Source organism: Neopelma chrysocephalum, unplaced genomic scaffold (genome assembly GCF_003984885.1).
Source record: "Neopelma chrysocephalum unplaced genomic scaffold, ASM398488v2 Primary Assembly neopelma1_77, whole genome shotgun sequence".
NCBI classification, from domain to species: Eukaryota; Metazoa; Chordata; class Aves; order Passeriformes; family Pipridae; genus Neopelma; species Neopelma chrysocephalum.
Genome location: NW_020897738.1, coordinates 1,230,888 through 1,250,928, shown reverse-complemented (window position 1 = coordinate 1,250,928; position 20,041 = coordinate 1,230,888). Strand labels below are relative to the sequence as shown.

Genomic DNA, 20,041 nt, shown 5'->3' with positions numbered 1-20,041 from the left:
AAACAGGTGATGTCAGGAAAGAACTTCCAGGAGCTGTAAAAGTGGGGCTCAGCTCGCAGGGAGCTCCAATGGTGCTTTTGAGAAGATATTATTCCTGGCCCTGTGTCCTCCTTAGATGACATGGATGTAGGATAACAAGCCCTTTGAAGCGTGCTGCTGGGATTTAGTGTCACACTGTCACAGCTGTGGGAGCTGCACTGAGCTGTAACTCAGGGATCCAGATGAGTGTCCTGGTCCTGGCTGCAGCCAGAGCCCATGGGGAGTGAACAGGGGCATGCAAATCCATCCACAGGGGTGGAGAGGGGAGCGACAGCCCCCTGGAATGGGGATCCTCTGCTGCACTGCTCTGTTCTGTGGTGCCAGGGGGCTCAGGGCTGTGGGTACATGGACGTAATGCTGTTCCCAACCTTTGCTCGGGGGGGACGGTGTTCCTGAGGTGCTGAGGAGCTGCTTTCCCTTCTGTTCCCTCTTTTTGCTTGCTGGAGCTCCTGTTGGTGGTGCAGCTGTGGCTGGCATGCTCCCAGAGCACAGCCCCGACTCAGCCATCTCTTTTTTTATTCCTTTTCCTCCTTTTCCTTTCCCTGGGAAGAGGCCAGGAGAGCAGCTGACCAACCCTGAGCGCTGGCTGAGCCTGGCGCTTTCCTGACACAAAGTGAGGAGGCTCTGCCTGGATTCCCAGGTCTGCAAGGTTAAGCACAGAGTTATCCAGACCTTTCTCCCTTTTTCCAACCCCAGGATCCCATTCCTGCAGTAGGTGTTCAACCCCCAGAGAGCCTGGCAGACTGCTCCCAGGGGTTTGGCTCTGTGTTCCCTCCTAGGAGTGAGGGCAAAGCACCCCAGGACAGATGGCTGCGGCAGGAAGGTGCGAGGAGACTTCATGGAAGCGAAATCCAAGTTCTGGCAGAGAGGAGGGATCGTATGAGCAGCCTGGCCACTCAGCCCAGCTCCGAAGGCACGATTCCAAGTGCAAAGCTTTAGTCTGGGAAGGAAATTTGGTGCCAAATGCAAAGGCATCCAAAAACTGAAGCACGACAGAAGGGATAACTGTGGGGTGGATCCCGGAGCAGCGTCATCTGCTCGGCAAGAAGGATTCTCACGTCTCGGTCCGTCTCGCTGTCTTGCACAGCGGTGTGTGATGTGCCAAAACCAGGAGCCGAGGGGCCAGGAGTGTCCTTGGGAGGGCGGCACTGCAGGGTGACCCCGGGGAAGGGGCAGCAAACCTGGTCCCTGGGGCTGCCAGGGGACATTCGGTGACGTGCTCCAGCCCATGGTCAAGGGCACCACTGCAGGGACCTGGCACAGCAGGCAGGAGTGGGCAGGCAGGCACAGGAATAACAGGGGGAGTGAGGGAATGTTCTGGAAACCGGTCAATTCAGGGCAATTTCAGAGCTAGTCAGAATGGCTGAAAATATTTAAAATTCAAGAGAGAATCTCCATCTGACTTTTTAGGGTGGATTAATGGAGCATGGCAACATTTTGTGGATGAGATGCTTCATCTCGGGTAGAGTGGTGGCTGGGGGACAATATTGAGGACATCACTTCTGATGTCCCCTCTGCCACCCTGCATCTCTTCCATGATGATGGGGCTGCACAGTGATCTGCAGAAACAGGGTTTGCATCTCCTGACACTGATTTGAGTGCAATTTCAGTAAAAAACCAGGCTACTCCTGACAGTCCTGAACTTCCATTTGCAAAGATACGAAGTCCCTAAATTGACAGACCACTCTGGCATGAGCCCTAAGAGCTCCCAGTGCACCCAGTACACCAGCACATCCCCTCCCGCCACAGGAGCTCTGCAGACACAGCTTAGCAATGTCCTCATGGACATGTCCAATGTCCTGAGAACATCCTTAAAGACTTCAGACCATTCCCAATGTTGTTGGGGTTAATCAGCTCTGGGGCAGAGGGGAAAGATCCTGGGGCAACACTTTCCAAAGCAGCCACCCACTGCAAAGCCACCCCAAAATCTGGGGCCCCAAGACAAGGAAAAGCTCCTTTCCAGGGTACACAGCCCCCACCAGACAACATGTCTCCCTCCACTCCTTATCATCCATCCCTATTATCCACGCAGCAGTTTTTAAACTGCTGCTGGACACTATATTTACATAAATATGTGAGCCAATGAGGTCTAAAACCCTGGTGAGCTCTAAATGGTGAATTAGGTTTTTGGAAAGAGGATTTTATCAATTTACTGCGAGTGCAAATCAACAGTGCAGAATTTACAAACCCATCAAAAAGCGAGGTGACAGTTTGGAATTAATCCTCTGCCCCAGGCACACGATGTACCTCCACAAACATCTCCCAGCATAAATATATTTGAGAAATAGTGAAGGAAAACGTAACTCCTAATGCCTGTGCACGCTGGCGGCAGCGGGAGATGAATGGAAGCGAATGTCATTGGGAAGGTGCTGCCGCCTCCTGCTTTATTTTTATCCAAGACTCAGTCCCCAGCCTGCGCTGAGGTATTGCAGTTTGTGCCAGAATTTTCCCCCAAGAAAATTTCCCCAATAATTTCTCTTCCTCATGCATTCTTTTAAAAAAAAAAAAATTAAATTTAGCTCCCCCACACACACACCCTCCAACACAGACCCCCCCTCCACCTCCACCACCCACCCCCCACCCCCCCCACCCCCGCTTGGAGCAGCCATGGAGGCAGCGTGTCCTGGGGGGATGAATTTCTGCTTCCCCCCAGATCGGAGGGGGTGGGGGGTGGCTGTGGCTTTGGGACAATAACTGGCACCGTTGGGGTCACTCGCGTGCTGATGGTTTCAGCGGTCAGGGATTTCCTTGGATCGTGGGGATGCTCCGGGTGCCCATGGTCCTCTCCTGGGGGGAGCCGAACTCTCTGGCATCTGCTGGGCAATGGTGCTGCTCCTTCCATAAGGACGGAAACCAGCTTTCAGCGTTCAAACCCAGTGCAGCGTCCTAACAGGCACAGATATTCCCATTCCTGCTCCTCCTGGGCCCTTGGAGCTGCATCTCACACAGCAGAATCCGTGCTCGTCGTCTGGAGAGGGGCTTGAGCTGCTCTCCTCTCCCCTAGAGGTTCAGAGCTGCCACGGAGATGAAATCAGTGAGGCAATATCAAGTAAAAGCCAAACTTTTCAAGCTTTCTAATCACAACTAGAAAGGCTCCTTTTCAGCTTTTGTTTCCAGCTCACAGAGGAGCCCGTGGCTGCCAGCGGCGAGATGGCTGGCTTTGTTGTGGAGATGACTGTGAAGGACACAGGCTGTGTTCCCATTTAGGAATGCATCGAGGCTTTCTTGGAATTCATTAGCAAAGGTAGGGAGGGAAGGGTGCAGCAAAACAAGAGCCCTTGCAGCTGCAGCCTGCTCCCCAGGGGCAGGGCTTTTCAGTTTTTCCACTGCAAAATGTCTTTTACAACATCTAAATTCGAAAAGGGTTCCATTCCTCTAGTTGGGGTTTATCTAGAGCCTGCAAGGAAAGGGAAGCTGCACCTCCAGCAGCCCAGCTGGTTCCCCAGCACCGCTGAGCTGTGGTTCCAGGCAGAACCCCCAAGTCTGCTTCCTTGGAGCCATCTGATGTGGCTGAATGGCTCTGCTGGAGCTAAGCATGGAATCCTGAAATGGTTTGGGTTGGAAGAGACCTTAAAGATCATCTCATTCCACCCCCTGCCATGGGCAGGGACACCTTCCACTAGACCAGGTTGCTCCAAGACCCATCCAACCTGGCCTGGGACACTGGGGCAGCCACAGCTTCTCTGGGTAACCTGTGCCAGGACCTCCCCACCCTCACTGCCAGGAATTTCTCAATATCCCATCTAACCCTGTCCTCTGGCAACGGGAAGCCATTCCCTCTTGTCCTGTCACTCCAGGCTCTTGTCCAAAGTCCCTCTCCAGCTCTCTTGGAGCCCCTTTAGGCACTGGAAGAGGCTCTAAGGTCTCCCTGGAGCCTTCTCTTCTCCAGGCTGACCACTCCCAGCTCTCCCAGCCTGGCTCAGTAGCAGAGGGGCTCCAGCCCATCTGCTGGCAGGATGAGGCACAGGGTGACTGTGACTCGTTTTCCTGGTGGGCACATTGTCACCCAAAGGCACAAACTGAAACATCTCTTGGAGTGGCTCAGGTATCCAATCAAACTTCCATGGGGGAGGGCTGTATTTTTCCACATTTCCACTCCACATGCATCAAACTGGCCTCAGGAGCAAAATCTTTCTTAAATTATACAGCATTGCATCCTTGATCAAAACAAGAAGCCTGAGCAAATGGCAGAGGCAGGAACCTGCCTAAAGTCAGGGCTACGATCCCGGAGTCAGAGTCACCTCTGAAACAGGGGTTTAGCTCCAAAAGTTCCTTCCTCAGCCCCCCAGCACCATCCCCAGCTACAGGCCAGAGCCTTCTCTCATGGAAAATACATGTTGAAAGCCCAGGACCCTTCAGCCTGATCCCTGAGTGTTCAATATTGCATGTCAAAACAGCAATGTTTAAAACCAGATTTATGTCTCAGATATGCCTCTTTTAATCATACTACACTGCTATCAAAAGGACATTAAAAATTACGGTTACCCTGTAGGAACATAAACAATAGCAGCAGTGAAAAAGCCCTTATCCAAGGCGAGTGACAAGCAGGGTTTTATAATTAGCTGATTCTTTACCTGCTGCGAAGAAGAGTTGGGTGTTTTCTCACCACCTTTCCCCTTCACCAGGGTGTGCCAAAGATAATATCAGCAGAAAACGTGCCCAGACACCAGTGATACCACATGTGTTTTACAGGAATACAAAAGGAACATCTGACACAGCCCCTCTCCTCATGCTGATTCCAACATCAAAGCTCTCAGGAGAGGCTTGTGTAGCGATGCAGCTCCCTGAGCCAGAGTGGCACTTCCCAGCATGGTACTGCTGGTGTCACACGGTGCCAAAGCTGCTTTGATGGGAGTAGAAAAGCTGGAAAACCAAAGAGCTGCCCACTAGGAAGTGTGATGGTCTCCAGCAGGTCCAGGTCCTCCCCAGCACACCCATTCTGAGGCAGAGCTGGGGGTAGAAATGAGCCTCCAGAGCTGGCATTTTAGGGCTTTCTTAGTTAGCTCAATCCACCTGTGATTAATGAACAACAAGGATGTAACTTGAGTGTGTGGGGTTTCCGATTTTTCTATCTGAGGATTTTTTTGGGGCGGAGTAGAGGAAAGTGATATTGCCCAGTCCCTTAAAAGGGACACGTGTTTCCATGCCCCTTGTCAGCATCCTTGTGCTTGCTCCCAAGGTGGAACACGGTGGAGGGGCAACAAATCCCCGTGGGCACAGGGGAAGGTGATGCATCCCCACGCTGGGCAGGTGCTCTGATGCAGGTGGGGAGTTCCCTACAGCGAGTGGGAGAGGCAGAGACACAGTTTCAGCTGCTGGCCACAGTCCAGCTGGAGGACCAAATCCTCTTTGCTTGTTTATGACACACTTTTAGCCTTCCCTTTCTGCATTTTGGGGAATCCAGGGATGTCCTGGGTGTTGGTGCTGCCCTGGCAGCCACACTGGGTGCAGAGGATGGGGTGTCCCACGCCTCATTAGCTGGGTACAGCTGTCACCACCCCAGCAGTCCTGGGCAAAGCGCCCAACCTCTTTGTTCCCAATGTACTTGCACCCCCCAAAAGCTTATCATTATCCTTTCTGATATAATCAAGATCAATCAAACGGAATAATAGAGAAGAGGTCAAGGAGGGCTGTTACTTCCTCAGGGAACAAGGGGCTGCTTTCGTCAGAAATACCAGGGAGCCAGCTTAATTGTTCTAAATTTCAGAAATTATGAATGTGCTCTGTAATTGCATGTTCTCCTGCACTGGAGAGGGAGGAGAGACCTGGGAGAGGCTTTGGATGGGAGCTCCCACTGCAGGCACTGCACCTCCAGCCTTGGGGGCTGCTGCCACAAAGTAGGGTTTTAGGATTTGATGCATCATGCCACTCATACTGGGCTGGAAGGAAACTCTCTGCCCTGTGCCTGCCCAGCTATTGCTGTGTGGGTGCACATCGATGAGGAGGAATGCAGAGGGATGCAGAGGTTGCTGGAGCCAGGCAGGGGACTCAGCAGGGCTGCACCCAACCCCAAGAGTGAAGCTGCTGCTTGCCATGCAGGAGGACTGTGCTCCTTCCCTGACATCCTGATGGCTAATGAAAATATATTTGCTATCTGTATTAATTAAAATAAAGTGCAGCAGCTCGTCTTGAGGCTCCGTGGGAGAAGCTGTACATGGGTTATCATCATCCAGCACAGCGTCGTGCAGCAGTGGAATTAGTTCTGCCAGGCCATCTTTAAAACACAAATCACTGATGGCTGATACAGCTGACAATTAATTATATAGAAACCTGTGTCACTGGAAACGAGGTGAGGGCTGAGGAGCAGCAGCAACAGCCCAGGACCCTGCAGGGATGGACCTGGGGTGGGCTGTACGGTCCCAAGGTCTGGGGCAGGGCAAGGGGGTAAAGCTTGTGCCAACCCCAAACTGCTGCTCTGCACCCCCAGAAAAACTCCATTTTTAGTGAGAAAATTTTTTTAAAAGGTAAAAACCGAATTTCAGGCAAATCTTGTCTGCAAAGGGGTTAGTTTCTGAAGGAATGAGCCAGTGCAGAGGCACATCCCTGGCAAGAAGGCTCTGGACACTAGGGGCATGGTGGGAGCTGTGGTTCCCATACAGATCTGTGCAGCAGGATGTGCCCATAGGCACAGGGAGCTGCTCTGCTGCCAAACCCCAAATTGTCCTGACATGATGAGGATCCAGCAATGAAGTGCAGGTTATTGCTTTTTTAGGAGGAAAACACTAAGTAATGGAGGGGGTGACTGGCTGACAACCTGCATCAAGGCCAGGCTGGACGAGGCTTGGGGCAACTTGGTCTAGTGAAAAGTGTCCCTGCTCACAGCAGGGGGTGGAACTGGATGAGCTTTAAGGTCCCTCCCAACCCAAACCATTCTGTGATTCTATGGTTCTGTGATCACATCTGCTGGCACTGCTCCAGGCTGTGAAACATTGTTTGGGAGCCCAGCACGTCCCATCCCTCAGCCATCCCGTGCAGTTCCAAGCTCTGCCGGGGCACACGAGGCTGGCAGTGGTGCAGGAATGGGAACAGAGAGCGCCGGCTGTGCCCTAGTTCCTGCCAGCCTCGGCAGCACAGACCGTCCCCATAATCGATGGAGCCCAATAACTGTAATAACCACAACCATCAGTAACCCTCCGCTTTCCCTGCCTTCCTGATTGCCGGCAGCGGGGCCGTTCACAAGCTGTCAGGAGTCATTAGGCACTAGAGCTGCATCATTTCAGAGCAGTGCAACAGGGTCTTTTCAAGGGCACCAGCATGCACCGGGCAGCACCAGGCAGCACTGGTTCTTTTATGGTTCCTGCACGGTTCCTGCATGGCCTCAAAGAGGAGAAAGTGCAAAGAAAAGCATTGCCTGGAAAAATTTCCCCTCCAGAGCAGATCCTTGGGATGATGCAAACTGTGACCATCATCAGGACACACTGACCTCGATGCCTGGCCCAACACAGTGTCCCAGCAGGCAGAGCTGAGACCCCACTCTGTCCCTCGGGAGGGAGAATCAGGCTGTGCATGGACTGGGTGTTGCAGTGGACTGAGGCACAGCCTGGAGTACCGAGAATCCCCAGCCCTGTCCCCAGTCCCTCACCCTGAGCAGCTCCAGCTCAGCCACCTCTCCCCTATGCATGGTGTGATCCCAGGTGCTGCATCCCTGTGTTGGGAACAACCTGTCTGGGTCCATGGGGAGAGCAGAAAACACCTGTGTGCCCTGTGCCAGATGTCATCCATGCCATCCTCATCACTCTAAGACACCTCTGCAACCCAGGAAGAAGGGCAGGACCTGGTGGGCTTCAAATCCTGCCCTGAGATGCCCCAGGGCAACTTTTGGGGTACTACAAAAACAATCTTTTGGAGTCCCCCTGGAAAAACCCACGGAGGAGAGCAGGCAAGGGCAGCAGCGGTGCCAGCCATGTCCTGCCCTGCTGCTACAGGGAAGGCAGTGATGCACCCCGGGGTGCTGCCAGTGTCTGCTGCTCTCTCAGGAGCCTGGACTGGAGCCACGCTGTGATTCCTGTTACATCCTGTGAAAGAAATATAAAGAGCTGCCAAACAGATTGAGCAGAGGCAGCTCAGCTCTCCCCCGTCACTGCAGTCACTCAGGAGCTGTGCTGTGAGCTCCGACAGGAGCCAAATTCTCCGGCTGCCCCAGCCCAGGGAGCACCGGGCAGTGACGCTGCTCTGGTCACCCGCATCTCTAACATCACGTTGTCATCTCATATCTCCACTTCTGGAGTGGAAATCAAAACCAACCAAACTGTGAACACACTGCAGACAGGTATGACAACAGGGGAGGTTTTGAATAGTCGGATATTGCATGGATGTGACTGCCTGGAAGTGAGTCCATGAATGATTTATGGCCAGGCAGAGAAACAGTCAGCGACTATAATCAGACTAAACTTTTTCTGTCCAGATGTTTTAGGGCTGTGTATCCAGTAATTGCTTTCCAGTGTCCCCAGGGGCAGGGAGTTTGACTGAACCCAATGGATGAGAGCTTATGCAATTCTGGGGTGTCCAGTGGGTTGCCTGGGCTCTTCACCCTCACCTGGCATGTGCTTGGCCAAGGCAGGGTAGAAAGGGACACGAGTGTGTTGCCCACGCTCCCACAGAACCCCTGGCTCCTTGGAGCTTGAGGACATCAGTGTGTCAGGGAGAGGAGTCCTTAGAGGTAAAGCCCTTCTTGCCACGGCATTCCAACCTCCCCAGCCTGCCCAGATGGGTCCCAGGCGGCAGGAACTGCCGTGGCTCTGTGGTCGGGGCTGAAAGCACAGAGGGTCCTGGCTCATTCCCTGTGAGCAATGCCCTGCCCACAGCAGAGCTGCTGAAACCTGGGCTGCATCTCTGCCAGGGTTCCTGCATCCCTGCCAGTGCTCTTGCATCCCTGTCGGGGCTCCTGTATCGCTTCCGGGTCCCCTCCACCACCCCAGAGGCAGCGCCAGGGCAGAGCACCCCTGCCAACACCTTGGCTTGTGCAGCACTGGCACCGAGAGGCACCAGCGTGGCAAGGACACAGCTGAGCAGAGCCCAGCCAGGCAGGAGCCCCCAGGAATCCCTGTGGTGTCACAGCATGAGCAGAGCATGAGCTGCTCCCGAAGAGTTAATCCCGGCACTCGCTTCTTCAGATCTGCTCCGCTACGTCTTAACAGTGATGGGAGATTAATTATTTTAGCTGCAGAGAGCTGACTAGAACGGGGTTTTGTAGCTAAATATACTCTCTCTTTAGGAACCCATTTAATTTTATGCCCTGATGTAGACGGCTGGGCTGGATGATTGGTGCAGAAAGAAGGAGCTTCTCTTCCCCCACTTCAATTTGTACCCTGAAAAACTGCCAAAATACCCAATTTCCTCTCCCTGGGAGGGCCCTGAGGAGCAAACATCCCTCTTGGGGAGCCCGGGAGAGTTACAGGATGGATCTGCCTCTGCTCCTTCATCCCTGTGGATTCCTCATTCCTGTAATTGCTCAAGGTAAGGTTGGGCAGGTCTTGGTCTAGTGGAAGGTATCCCTGCCCATGTCAGGGGTGAAACTGGATGATCTTTAAGGTCCCTTCAAACCCAAACCATTCTGGGATTTTGTGATCCCTGTGACAAACCCCTCTAGAGTGAGGACACCCATGGGGACACGGCAGCAGAGGACAGGGAGAGCAGGTCCCCCTGCCCTCGGATATCCGTGTCTGGTGCTGGCTGTGGTAATCCTGGGGGTGCATCTGGCCAAGATGGAGTTCTGGCACTGGGGATTTACCAGGAAGACTAGAAAGCTCAATGGGAAAATTCCTATTTGCACCTGGTGAGGCTCAGCTTCCAAAAAAATTAATGCCTCCTTGAACCCACTGGGTTAATTCCTTTCAGCCAGGTCTGTCTGCCTGTGACAAGGCACAGATGTGCCTTTCTTACACTTGACATCATAAAAATCTGTGATAAACTCAAAGCAACCCCTTCATCAAAGTTCCGCTCTCTGTAATGGCTTTGTCTCCCTGGCCCCTGGTCCCCTCGAGTCCGTGTATCGCTCTTGGAATATCAGGATAATTCCTCTCACATTGGCTGGGGAAGCAGTGGGATCCATTTAGGAACAGTCGGCATGCGATGAGTTGTATCGCTTCCACACTGCAAATCTCTTGATTCCTCCATAATTGGATGAGCCTCTTTAATTCCTCTTCCTCATTAGCTGCTGGTGCTGCTCCTCCCGTGTCCTTTTGGGAAGGAGCTTGGCAATTCCCGGAATGATTTCATCCCTGGGTATTTGGGGCTCTGCCAGGGCTGCTCTCTGCTAGATGGGATACAGGGGTGAGGGGTGCCAGGGTGCCAGGGCTGGGGCATCGCTGGGACACACAGGCTCCAGAGTGAGGGGACCTGCCCAAAGCCACAGGTGCCTGCACGGAGCTGGTGTGGCCAAAACAAATGCCCGAGAGTCAAAGTCTCATTGATTCCAGCTCCATGAAGCAGCACTGGGGAGGAAAATCTATTTTCCTCATAGCTCAGAGAAGTGTGTAATTTCCCAGCATCTGTCAGGCCGCTGCGGATCGTTAGAGCAGTTACGAGCTTCTCGGGAACACGTGGAGGGAAGAGGTTTGCAAGTTTAATTCCCGTATTCCTGGTGGTGTCCTTGCTCCTGAGCAGAGTCAGCCAGGCACAAGCAGCATGAATTCACCAATCAGGCACAAGTAGGATCGATTTGCCGCTAAAACAGGTTTTTAGAAGTGTTTTGCTGTTGGAATATTGCCCACCACCTGCAGCAGTCCCTGACAAACTCCCTGCTCCCACCTGGGACCAGGAACCCACTCACCTGTGGCCAGTCCAGGGGGCTTTTCCATCCGATTCAGCCCAGTGCTGGGATCAAGTGTGGGAATGGGTGTGTGCTGTCCCCCAGGACCATGTCCCAGCCCTGCATCCTCTGCCAATGCAGCAGGTCCCTGAGTCTCTTGCCATGAGCAGCAGGCACTGGTAAAAGGCCTCTCTTCCATCCCTGGAAGTACTCAAGGCCAGGTTGGGCAGGGCTTGGAGCAACCTGGTCTAGTGGAAGGTGTCCCTACCCATGGTAGGGGCATGGATGAGATGGTCCCTTCCAACCCAAACCATTCAAGGATTCAATGATTCCATGATTCTCTCTTCTCCTCTCTTCTCCTTTCCCGACAGAGACAGATTTGCCACTGGATGTGGGAGCTGCAGCCAGGTGGGCAGTGGGGAGGAGAGCCTGGTCCTTCCCAGCCACGGCTCCTCGGGCTGGGCACCACTGCCAGCATCCTCACCCAGTAATGAGGGGTTTCCATGGCAACCTTATTTGAGCATCGCAAGTGACACAGATGTAAATTTTAAAATGAAATATTCAGACCACAGTCCTATGAGCATAAATAAACCCCTGCACATGGGCAATTTAACAGCATTTTAAAACAGATTGGAAACTCCCCAGGGCCACCAGAGTCTCCGTGGCATTGGGAAATTCATGGGAATGGAAAGAAATGCATCCTGACCCCATCCTGCCCCAGGAATCAGAGCTGGGGCACATCCCAGCCTGAGCCCAGAGCAGGATCAAATCAGCAGGGAAAGGTGCTGGTTCACCTGCACTGCAGAGGATGTGGCACATGGGGACAGCATGGGAACGACATCCAGGTGCCCCCTGGAATGGGAAGCAAATCATTCCCCGAGTTTCTTGACCTCTGCTGCAATCTCCTCCTGAGCAAAGACTGGGCATCTTTTTTCTTCTGAATTATCTTACATCTATTGTTCCGTGGGACAGCCCATGTTTTCATGGTGTGCAGGACCGAGCACTGGAGTCTTGGGGCTCCCAGCACCCCTGTGCTGTCATCCCTGCCGGGCAGGACGCGGGGACAGGCACAACTGCTGTGTCCTTGTGCCACATCGGAGAATCACTTTCTATTTTCTCTGACTGCAATGGAAATGTTTGTCTGAAACCCACCCACAGCCCTCCCGCTTCTGCCTCGCCGGGGGCACAGAGTCGCCTTTAAGAGGAGAGCGGCTCCGAAACTCAGGGTGCCGCGGGCAGACCCTGCTCTGGCTGCGCTTCCCGGCGCTCCCACGGGGATGACTCACCCGGATCGGATTGCTACGGCTTTATTTGCTTACAGGGTGAACCGGCAGGATGCTCTTGAGGAAAAGTTGGGGTTTTTTGCCATTAGAAAAACTTAATTTGCCGAAACTGTAACTGCAACTGCAGGAAAACGTGGGATTCACATCTCCTGCCTGGAGGCAGGCGGCCAGCGAGGCTGCTTCCGGCTGTGGGGACATTTGGAAAATGAAAGACTGTTTTGATTAAGGTTTTTCTGCTCTTCAAGATTCAAGGCAAAAATCTAAAATCTGAAACTTAACCAAAAAATTTCCAATCCGTCACAGCTGAGTGTTTTCATGGGCACAACATACTTCTTCTCAGATCCTCACTTCCCATCCAAACCCTCTGTTTTCCTCCCTGAGGGTGAAACCTGTGTGGCAGGTGCTGGAGATCGATGTGGGAAGAGGCAGAAGAGCAGGAGGTGCCCAGGGTGCTGCTGCCCCTTCCCGCCCACCAGACCCCACTGACACTGGGTTGCATCAGGGACTGGCCTCAACAGCCCTCTTTTGTCCAAGATCTGGACAAGCCCTGTATGAACTCATCCTCCTGACGATCCAGTGCATGGCAGCACTTGCCAACCCTCCTTTATCACCCGTGTGGGAACCGGGAATTCTGGGGGTTCAGCCTGCATGCAGAGGCTTGGGTCCTTGAGGGTTAGGGATCAGTCCTGGATGGGGTGCTGGGGGGTGCAGGATCAATCCCAGCTCTCCACAAAGGCTCACATGAGACATGAGCAGCAGCTCTAGGACGGATTAGCCCAGCCCAGCACCTGTCAATCTGCCCAGCCCGTCACACAGGCAGAGCACAGGGCTGAACACCACCATTAATAGCATCTGGATAAGCTTTATCCATTTCTGCTATAATCAGATCCTAAACCCTCCTGGACAGTGACTCCTGAGCTGGAGCAATCCCGCTGCCATTCCCAGCAGCCGAGGAGCATGTGCTCATTGTGCGGCAGCGATACCATCGGCATTAGTAATGGGAGCCCGCGATACAGCTACTCGTGGTTTAGCCCTTTCAGGAGCACAGCGGCAAAATGAGGCCTTTGTGATTATTCCAGCATCCTTTTATCAGGCATTTGCAGCTCTGTAATTCCTCTAAGCCCCTCTGGCTGAGGTATCTCAGCAATCAGGTTTGCCTGCAGCTCTCCAGCCACGGCGCCTCTGGAGCAGCACATGCTTCTCTGCCACCACAGCCCACAGGACAGAGTCCCATCTCCCTGGCTGGGGCTGCAGGGATCCTGGGGACCCTCTCACATGCGGATGAAACTTTGGGGCTCCCACGGGTGGTTGATGCCTTGCAATCATCCGTGTCAGTGCTGGGTCTGGGTGAGGGGAGATGCTCTGGGAGCCCTTGCCCTGCAACCCCTCCTATCCTGCTGCCTTTCCAGACCCCTGTGCCATCACCCAAGCCCCGAGAAAGGGCCGTGTCCCACTGGCAGCTCCCACAGTGCTCAGCACCCTCATCCCACCGAGGAGCCAGAGCTTCCGACACAGCTAAGTATAAACCGCGGGGGAGTGCGGCTGGTTGGAGACATCCTCCCTGGAGCCGAGCTTCCTTCCACGGTGTTTACACGCCGGTATCCAGGCAGATCCCAGAATAGACCTGAAGAAGAGCTGTCACTTTGCATTAAGGTCACTTGTGCTCCAAACTGTCCTGGACGTATCTGTCCCATCCCTCAGGAGCAGCCGCCCGTGCCCACCCTGCTGTGCAGAGCACAGAGCCACGGGTGCGACACCTGGGGGAGCAGGGGCTGCAGGGCCACAACAGAGCCTTCCATGGATTTGAAGAAGCCTTTCCAGTCCTCAACCGCCTGCAGAGAGCTCCTGATCAAGATACAAGATAAACCCCTTGTTCATCTCAATAGCATTTATTTCCTCCAGAGCTGGTTTAGCAGATTAGATCAAGGTCAAACGTGACCATCTCTCTTCCACCAGCTCACTGTCTCCGGATTGATAATTTGTGAGAACAGGATGGATTTTGGCAGCCAATGAGAGTCCTACTCAGCCTGCCTCAGCCCCAGCCCCAGCCCAGCCTCCTGTGGAGCCAGGTCATCTCTCACCCTGTGGGCCTTGGAGGGGGGAGAACGGCTGTGTGCATTCAAATCGGTGTGAAAAGGCTTTCCAAAGCCCACCCTGATCAATACAAAATATGGAAACCCATTGCAATCCTTCCTTAAGGATTTGGATACTTGATTCTGTCTCCTGAGATGGGGTCCAGGCAGGACTGAGCGAGCAGGGGGCTGCGCTGGGGCTGTGCTGGGGCTGTGGGGCAGCTCTGAGGTAGGTGGGGAGGGAGCAGAGTCTGGCAGCCTGGGGATGTGCTGGAGCACAGCTCGGGTTTGGGGGTGGTGATGCAATCTGGAGCTGAGATCATTAATCACTTCTCTTTCTTGTAACGTGGAATAAGCCTATATTAATCCTTGATGCCAAAGCCCCTGCACGTCCCCCTTCCCACCACAGCCTGGCTTCATTCCGCCTTCTCCACTTCCCTGGAATGCACATTTGCCCTTTACAGACTGAAGCATGTTCAGTGTCTCATTAAAGAGTCACTTTACAGGGTGTTTTATTTCATGCTTTGTTAAGGACAGAATCGGGTAAATGCATCCTGGCAAAGGATCTAATAAGGAATTAGTCAACTTTCCAAAAGCATAAAACATGGTTTAATGGCAAAATCCATTAAGAATTAGGGTTCATGTGACAAATAACCCTGGGATGCTGGTTTGATGTTTCTGGGAATACGCTGGCTTTAAGGACTTGGGGTCTTGCAGGAACACTCTGACTGTCCCACTGTCACCCAGTGTCCCACCATGTCCCACCATGTCTCACCACATCCCACCAGCCAGCAAGCCCCATCCCCTCACCTCCAGGACTGTGCTGCCTCCTCCCTGCCTGAAACCTTCATCTTCTCCCATCATGGAGAAAGCCTTTTGCTGCAGAGCACTAAAACCAGTGAGCTGACCTGTGGGACAGCAACCACCATCATGGACTTCAGCTGCGAGAGGAAGGCAAAAGCCCATGAAAGCTCTGCAAAACTCCTCATGACAGGAGAGTTGACACTGGCAATGCCTTGGGGACCAATTGCCCTCCATCAGCCCATGGCAGGATGCCCATGGGGGACAGGACCAGTTCAGGGTGGGATGGAGAGGGAGGCAGAGACTGCCAGAACAAAGTGGAGGTTGCAGGGTCTGCCAGGTCCTACTCCCAGCAGTGTGTGGGGACACCAAGGCACCCAGGGGGAGCCAGGGGAGATTATTCAGAGCTGACACCAGTTGGTGGTTGCAGATGATGTGTGTGAAATGTCTCCTAATGTGCTAAGGGAATGAGCTAATTGATTTGCTGAACCACTTGCTAATTAAGGTATTAATGTTTTAACTTGTGGGAAACATAGTAGGAGAGGCCAGAAAACCCTCTGGGGCCAGAACACTTTTGCTGGTGGCTGGATCCATGACTCGACTGGCTGGCAGCAGGACACAGTGGCTTGGGGTGGGCACAGCTCCATCCCTGGCTGTTCCAGGGGTGAAGGACCAGCCCAGGTACTTACAGTGTGTCCAAAGACTCTCTAGGACCAAGGACCAGAAGCAGCACAGGAGCTGTCAGTGAATTTTGGTGACTCCATCCTTCAGGATAACTCACCAGCCTTTGCCTTTCCCTCTTATTCCTTATCTTCAACTCTTGCCAGAAACTGCTCTGATTTTCCAGAAGATGGAGCAAAGTCAGTTTTCATCAGTTGCTCGGTCCCTCTACGCAGGCTCTGGTGTCATCCCTCCATCCCCGTGGGCAGTGTCACCCAGCAGTGTCCCTGTGTTTCAGATTTCACATCCAGAAGCTCCTTTTTTCCTTTTCATTCTGGTCCTACCTAAATTGGCAGAATTGAAGCACAAAAAAACCAAGTTAAGTCTAGCCCAAGCATTGTGCTTTTCTTTAAAGCACCTGTAGTACTGACCGTAGTGACAGGTGATCCGGAGGTTTATCTGGAGTCTGCTTGGGAAAGAAACCCTGGTTGCTGCTCCAGCTCCCCATCCCCAGGAGAACTGGCCCTGTGGTGGGCACATGTCCTGGCTGACCCCATGGGCACATCACAGCAGCTCAAACTGCTTTTGGGAGCAGGTTGGTGCCTTTGTGTGCAGCTGTGAAAGGGAGCACGTGCCTGGGCAGCCAGCAGTGGGACTGGGGGCTTTCAGACCCCCCATGCCCACACAAGGGCAGGGATCCTGAATTTTAGGGGCTCCAAACCCTCCCAGGGGAGCTGAGGGGGCTGGAATTACGGCCTTTAAGTACCATGCATTAAGCACTTTCCCTGGCAACTGCTGTTTCCATGGAAAGCTTTGACTCTCTGGCTCTCGGAGCTCTCTGCAGTATCTCACAAAGATCACCCTATATTTCACCCCACAGACCACAGCCCGGACACCCCACTTGCGCTGGATAAATCTGTATTTATGCAATTATCCCCTGACTGGGGCAGTGCTGGGTGGCTTTGGTCACTTGCTTTTTATCCCTCAGGTTGTGTTGGGTTTGCCCAGCACAAGGGGTGCCTAAGGGGACTCTGCCAAGGCTTGTGTTGTGCAGTGGGGACCAGTCATTCCTTCTTTGGGAGAGCAGCAGGTGTTCCTTCAGCCACAGCTTCCCAGGGGACTGATTTCACACCAGCACCACAGTTATAATTTCATGCCCAGAGTTGCCCAAGTCCCACTTTTGCCTGTTTTTTTTTTCAGACAGCGGATCAGGGGCGGCGCTGGTCCCTGTCAGCCCAGACCCTCTTGCTGCAGATGAGCCTGTGGACAAGATGGTCGGTGGAGCTGCAGAGTTTGGGCACAGAGCAGGTTTGGCCAGTGGACCTGAGGATTTTGGGCATGCCATGGGTTCAGATGGTGGAGCTGAGGAGCAGGGACATGCCACTGCACTCAACCTGCTGCCAGCCACGGAGGATGGTGCCAAACCAGCAGCAGAGGAGACAACGTTGCTCATGCAGAGCCATGTCCTGCCAACAGCCACCACGGCCCCCAGCACTGACGCAAAAAAACCTGTCCCTGTTAAGAAAAAGCCACCAACTCTAAAGCAAGTAAATACGGGAAGAAAGCACCCAAGGCTCAAGCCCACCCTGGCAGGGCCCCCTGGGACTGCCTCCCCAGCCAGCCCGCTGCACTCCCGGCTTCCCACCACTGCCCAAGATCCACGAGTGCCAGCAGAGGACATGGACCAGGGGCCCCCAGAGCTGCCCTGGGGGGACCAGGCCACCACCAGCTGCCCCACGCTGCAGATCTCCCCGTCCACCCTGCCACCAGCCCTGCCTCGGCCCTTCCCTGACAGCACAGGTGACGCTGAGGAGGTTCCGACCGCGGCTCCCAGCGGTGACACCGTTATCCCAATGAACAGCGCGGAGAGAGACGTGCACAGCTCCTCATCAGAGGAGAGCCAAGAAACCACCACATCCACCATCATTACCACCACTGTCACCACCACAGAGCCCACCCCAGGTAAGATGAGCTGCCAGAGCACAGGTACAGGGGTACGGCAGCTGAAGGGGAGCAGGTCTGTGTTTAGGCAGCCCCCCAAAACCAGAACACCACCTGGGTTTGGGGGGCTGCCTAAAATCTTAGTGCTCAGAGGGCTGGAGCACATCTCCTATGGGAAAAAGCTGGGAGAGTTAGGGTTGCTCAGTCTGGAAAAGAGAAGGCTCTGGGGAGACCTTAGAGCCCCTTCCAGTGCCTAAAGGGACCCCAATAGAGCTGGAGAGGGACTTTGGACAAGGGCCTGATGTGACACGACAAGGGAGAATGGTTTCCCACTGACAGAGAGCAGGGTTAGATGGGATATTGGGAAGGAATTCTTCCCTGTGAGGGTGGTGAGGCCCTGGCACAGGTTGCCCAGAGAAGCTCTGACTGTCCCATCCCTGGAAGTGTTCCAGGCCAGGTTGGACGGGGCCTGAAGTAACCTGGTCTAGTGGAAGGTGTCCCTGCCCACAGTGGGGGGTGGGACTGGATGATCTTTAAAGTCCCTTCCAACGCAAATCACTCCCTGATCCTATGACTCAGTGGGGTCAGCTGATGGAGAAGGGACCTGGGTGCTGGGTTTTGGGGTGCGGGCGGGAGCTGCCAGGTGACGGTCCCCTGGTGTGATTGCTGACGTGTGTTCCCCCAGTCCTGTGCAGCATGAGCTTCCACGACCCCGAGGGCTACATCGACTCCACGGACTACCCCCCGCTGCCCCTGCATGGGTACCTGCAGTGCACCTACAATGTCACTGTCTACACGGGCTACGGCGTCGAGCTCCAGGTGAGAAGAGCTTCACTTTGGGGATCCTCACAGCCAGACCCCTGTGTTCACAGCAGCAAATTGTGCAAGGCACCCACAGCCCTGGGCACCACTGCCCTGGGCACCTGCACTTGCTAAGATAAACCTTCCCAGGGAAAAAATAGATTTTTCTTAGGCCTCCTAATAAACAAACTGTACGAGGGAGCTGGTACACCCTGAATGTCAGTGATGATCAAACCGCTTAAATGTCACACAATTAATTTAACAACGAGGTACTGGCAAGCAATTTGCTAAAAAGGCACTTGGTTTTGGTGGGAAGAACACAAGTCCCCTGGTCCCTGCATCCCCCTGCCTGCTGGGAAAGGTGTGGGTGGCCCCAGTGGGTGCAGGAAGCCCCGAGGCAGCAGGGTGGGCAGCCCAGATCCCCTCTCCAGCCAATGCAGGTGCTCGCCATGTGCCCTCCCATCAGAGTGGGGCATTCTCACTAGGTTGATGTGCTCCATCAGCTCTCCCCGAAATACAGCACCCCTCAGCCTGGTGAGGCTGGGAGCAGGGCAGCGGCCTCAACACATTCCAAACACTCTCCAGGTTAAACCAGCCCAGAGTCCCCATACTCCGGCATTCAATTCTTTCTTCTTGCATTCTCCCCATGTCACTGTTTGCATCCAATTAACATCCATTGACTTTTAATCTGTGTAATTAAGAATGTGCATTAGAAGGAGCAGGGGTTCCACTGGGGTTGTCCCCTTCAAGAGGGCACACGCTGTGGCTGATCCCCCGGGCACAATGGCGAGGTGGCCACCAGTCCCAGAAGTGGGGCAGTGGTGACAGCACAGGGTGAGCACTGGGGGGTCTGAGCATCTCAGACACTTTTCCATGGCAGTAACTGTCTCCCCAGATCTGCAGGGTGCTAAAGACAGGCTGCTTTGCTGTAAATTCGCCTCTGCCCATAATCCATCAGGTGACACCACTCCTGACCTCGCTCTGTTGTAAGCCAAGGTTTTAATGGAGCATAAAATTAGCCTCTACACCCCCCAAGCTTTGCATTTCCCTTTGTTGATGCTTCTGAGCATTTCAGACAAATTAAATCACAACAGCAGGTCCATGCTGGCAGAGTGTGGCCTCATCTGCAGCTGGGCAGTGCCCTGAGCTGCCCGGCCACAGCTGGGCTGTGAGGTCCAGGGACTCTGAGGTGAATTCCATCTGGTAGGTGCTGGATAATGCAGTGCACCTTCCCCAGCTGCCTCTTGTGATGTGGATAATTGGTACTACTGGAGGGGTTTGGATTTAATTCACAGCTCCTGGAGTGGGGATAAGGAGAGGGTCTTTATTGGGTTAGGAAGGGGATGAGCTTTCCTGCCAGGATGGTGTGATGCAGGAATAATTTGAAGGGGATTCCTTTCTTCACATGGGTGGGCTGAACTGGGAGCTCTGGAGGCCAGAGCCACTCAGGGATGCTGTTTTGGGAGATGCCAGACCAGGCTGGGCTGGGAGCTCTGGAGCAGGTGCTGTGTTGCTCTGTGTTGCAGGTGCTGTGGTGGGGTGACCAGGGGAGCTGGGGTGGATGGTCTCTGTGTGGAGCCTGGGCTGGTGCCCACCCCAGTCACAAGTGGTGCAGGGTCTCAGAAGGTCCTGCTGGAAGCTGAACATGGAGGGGTGTGTGAGAGCTTGGGGTCCGTGCTTGGCTCCCTGCCAGC

General features: G+C 53.9%; 1 protein-coding gene across 2 annotated transcripts in view; it reads left to right on the top strand.

Annotated features, from left to right (window-relative positions):
• The window catches only part of SEZ6L (seizure related 6 homolog like), a 37,730-nt gene that overhangs the window by 5,648 nt on the left and 12,041 nt on the right, over positions 1-20,041 (top strand). For both annotated transcript variants that reach the window (XM_027689504.1, XM_027689503.1), the window contains exons 2-3: positions 16,806-17,567; positions 18,232-18,365. In XM_027689504.1, coding sequence (XP_027545305.1) covers positions 16,806-17,567; positions 18,232-18,365 — 896 coding nt within the window. The remainder of the gene's footprint in view (positions 1-16,805; positions 17,568-18,231; positions 18,366-20,041) is intronic.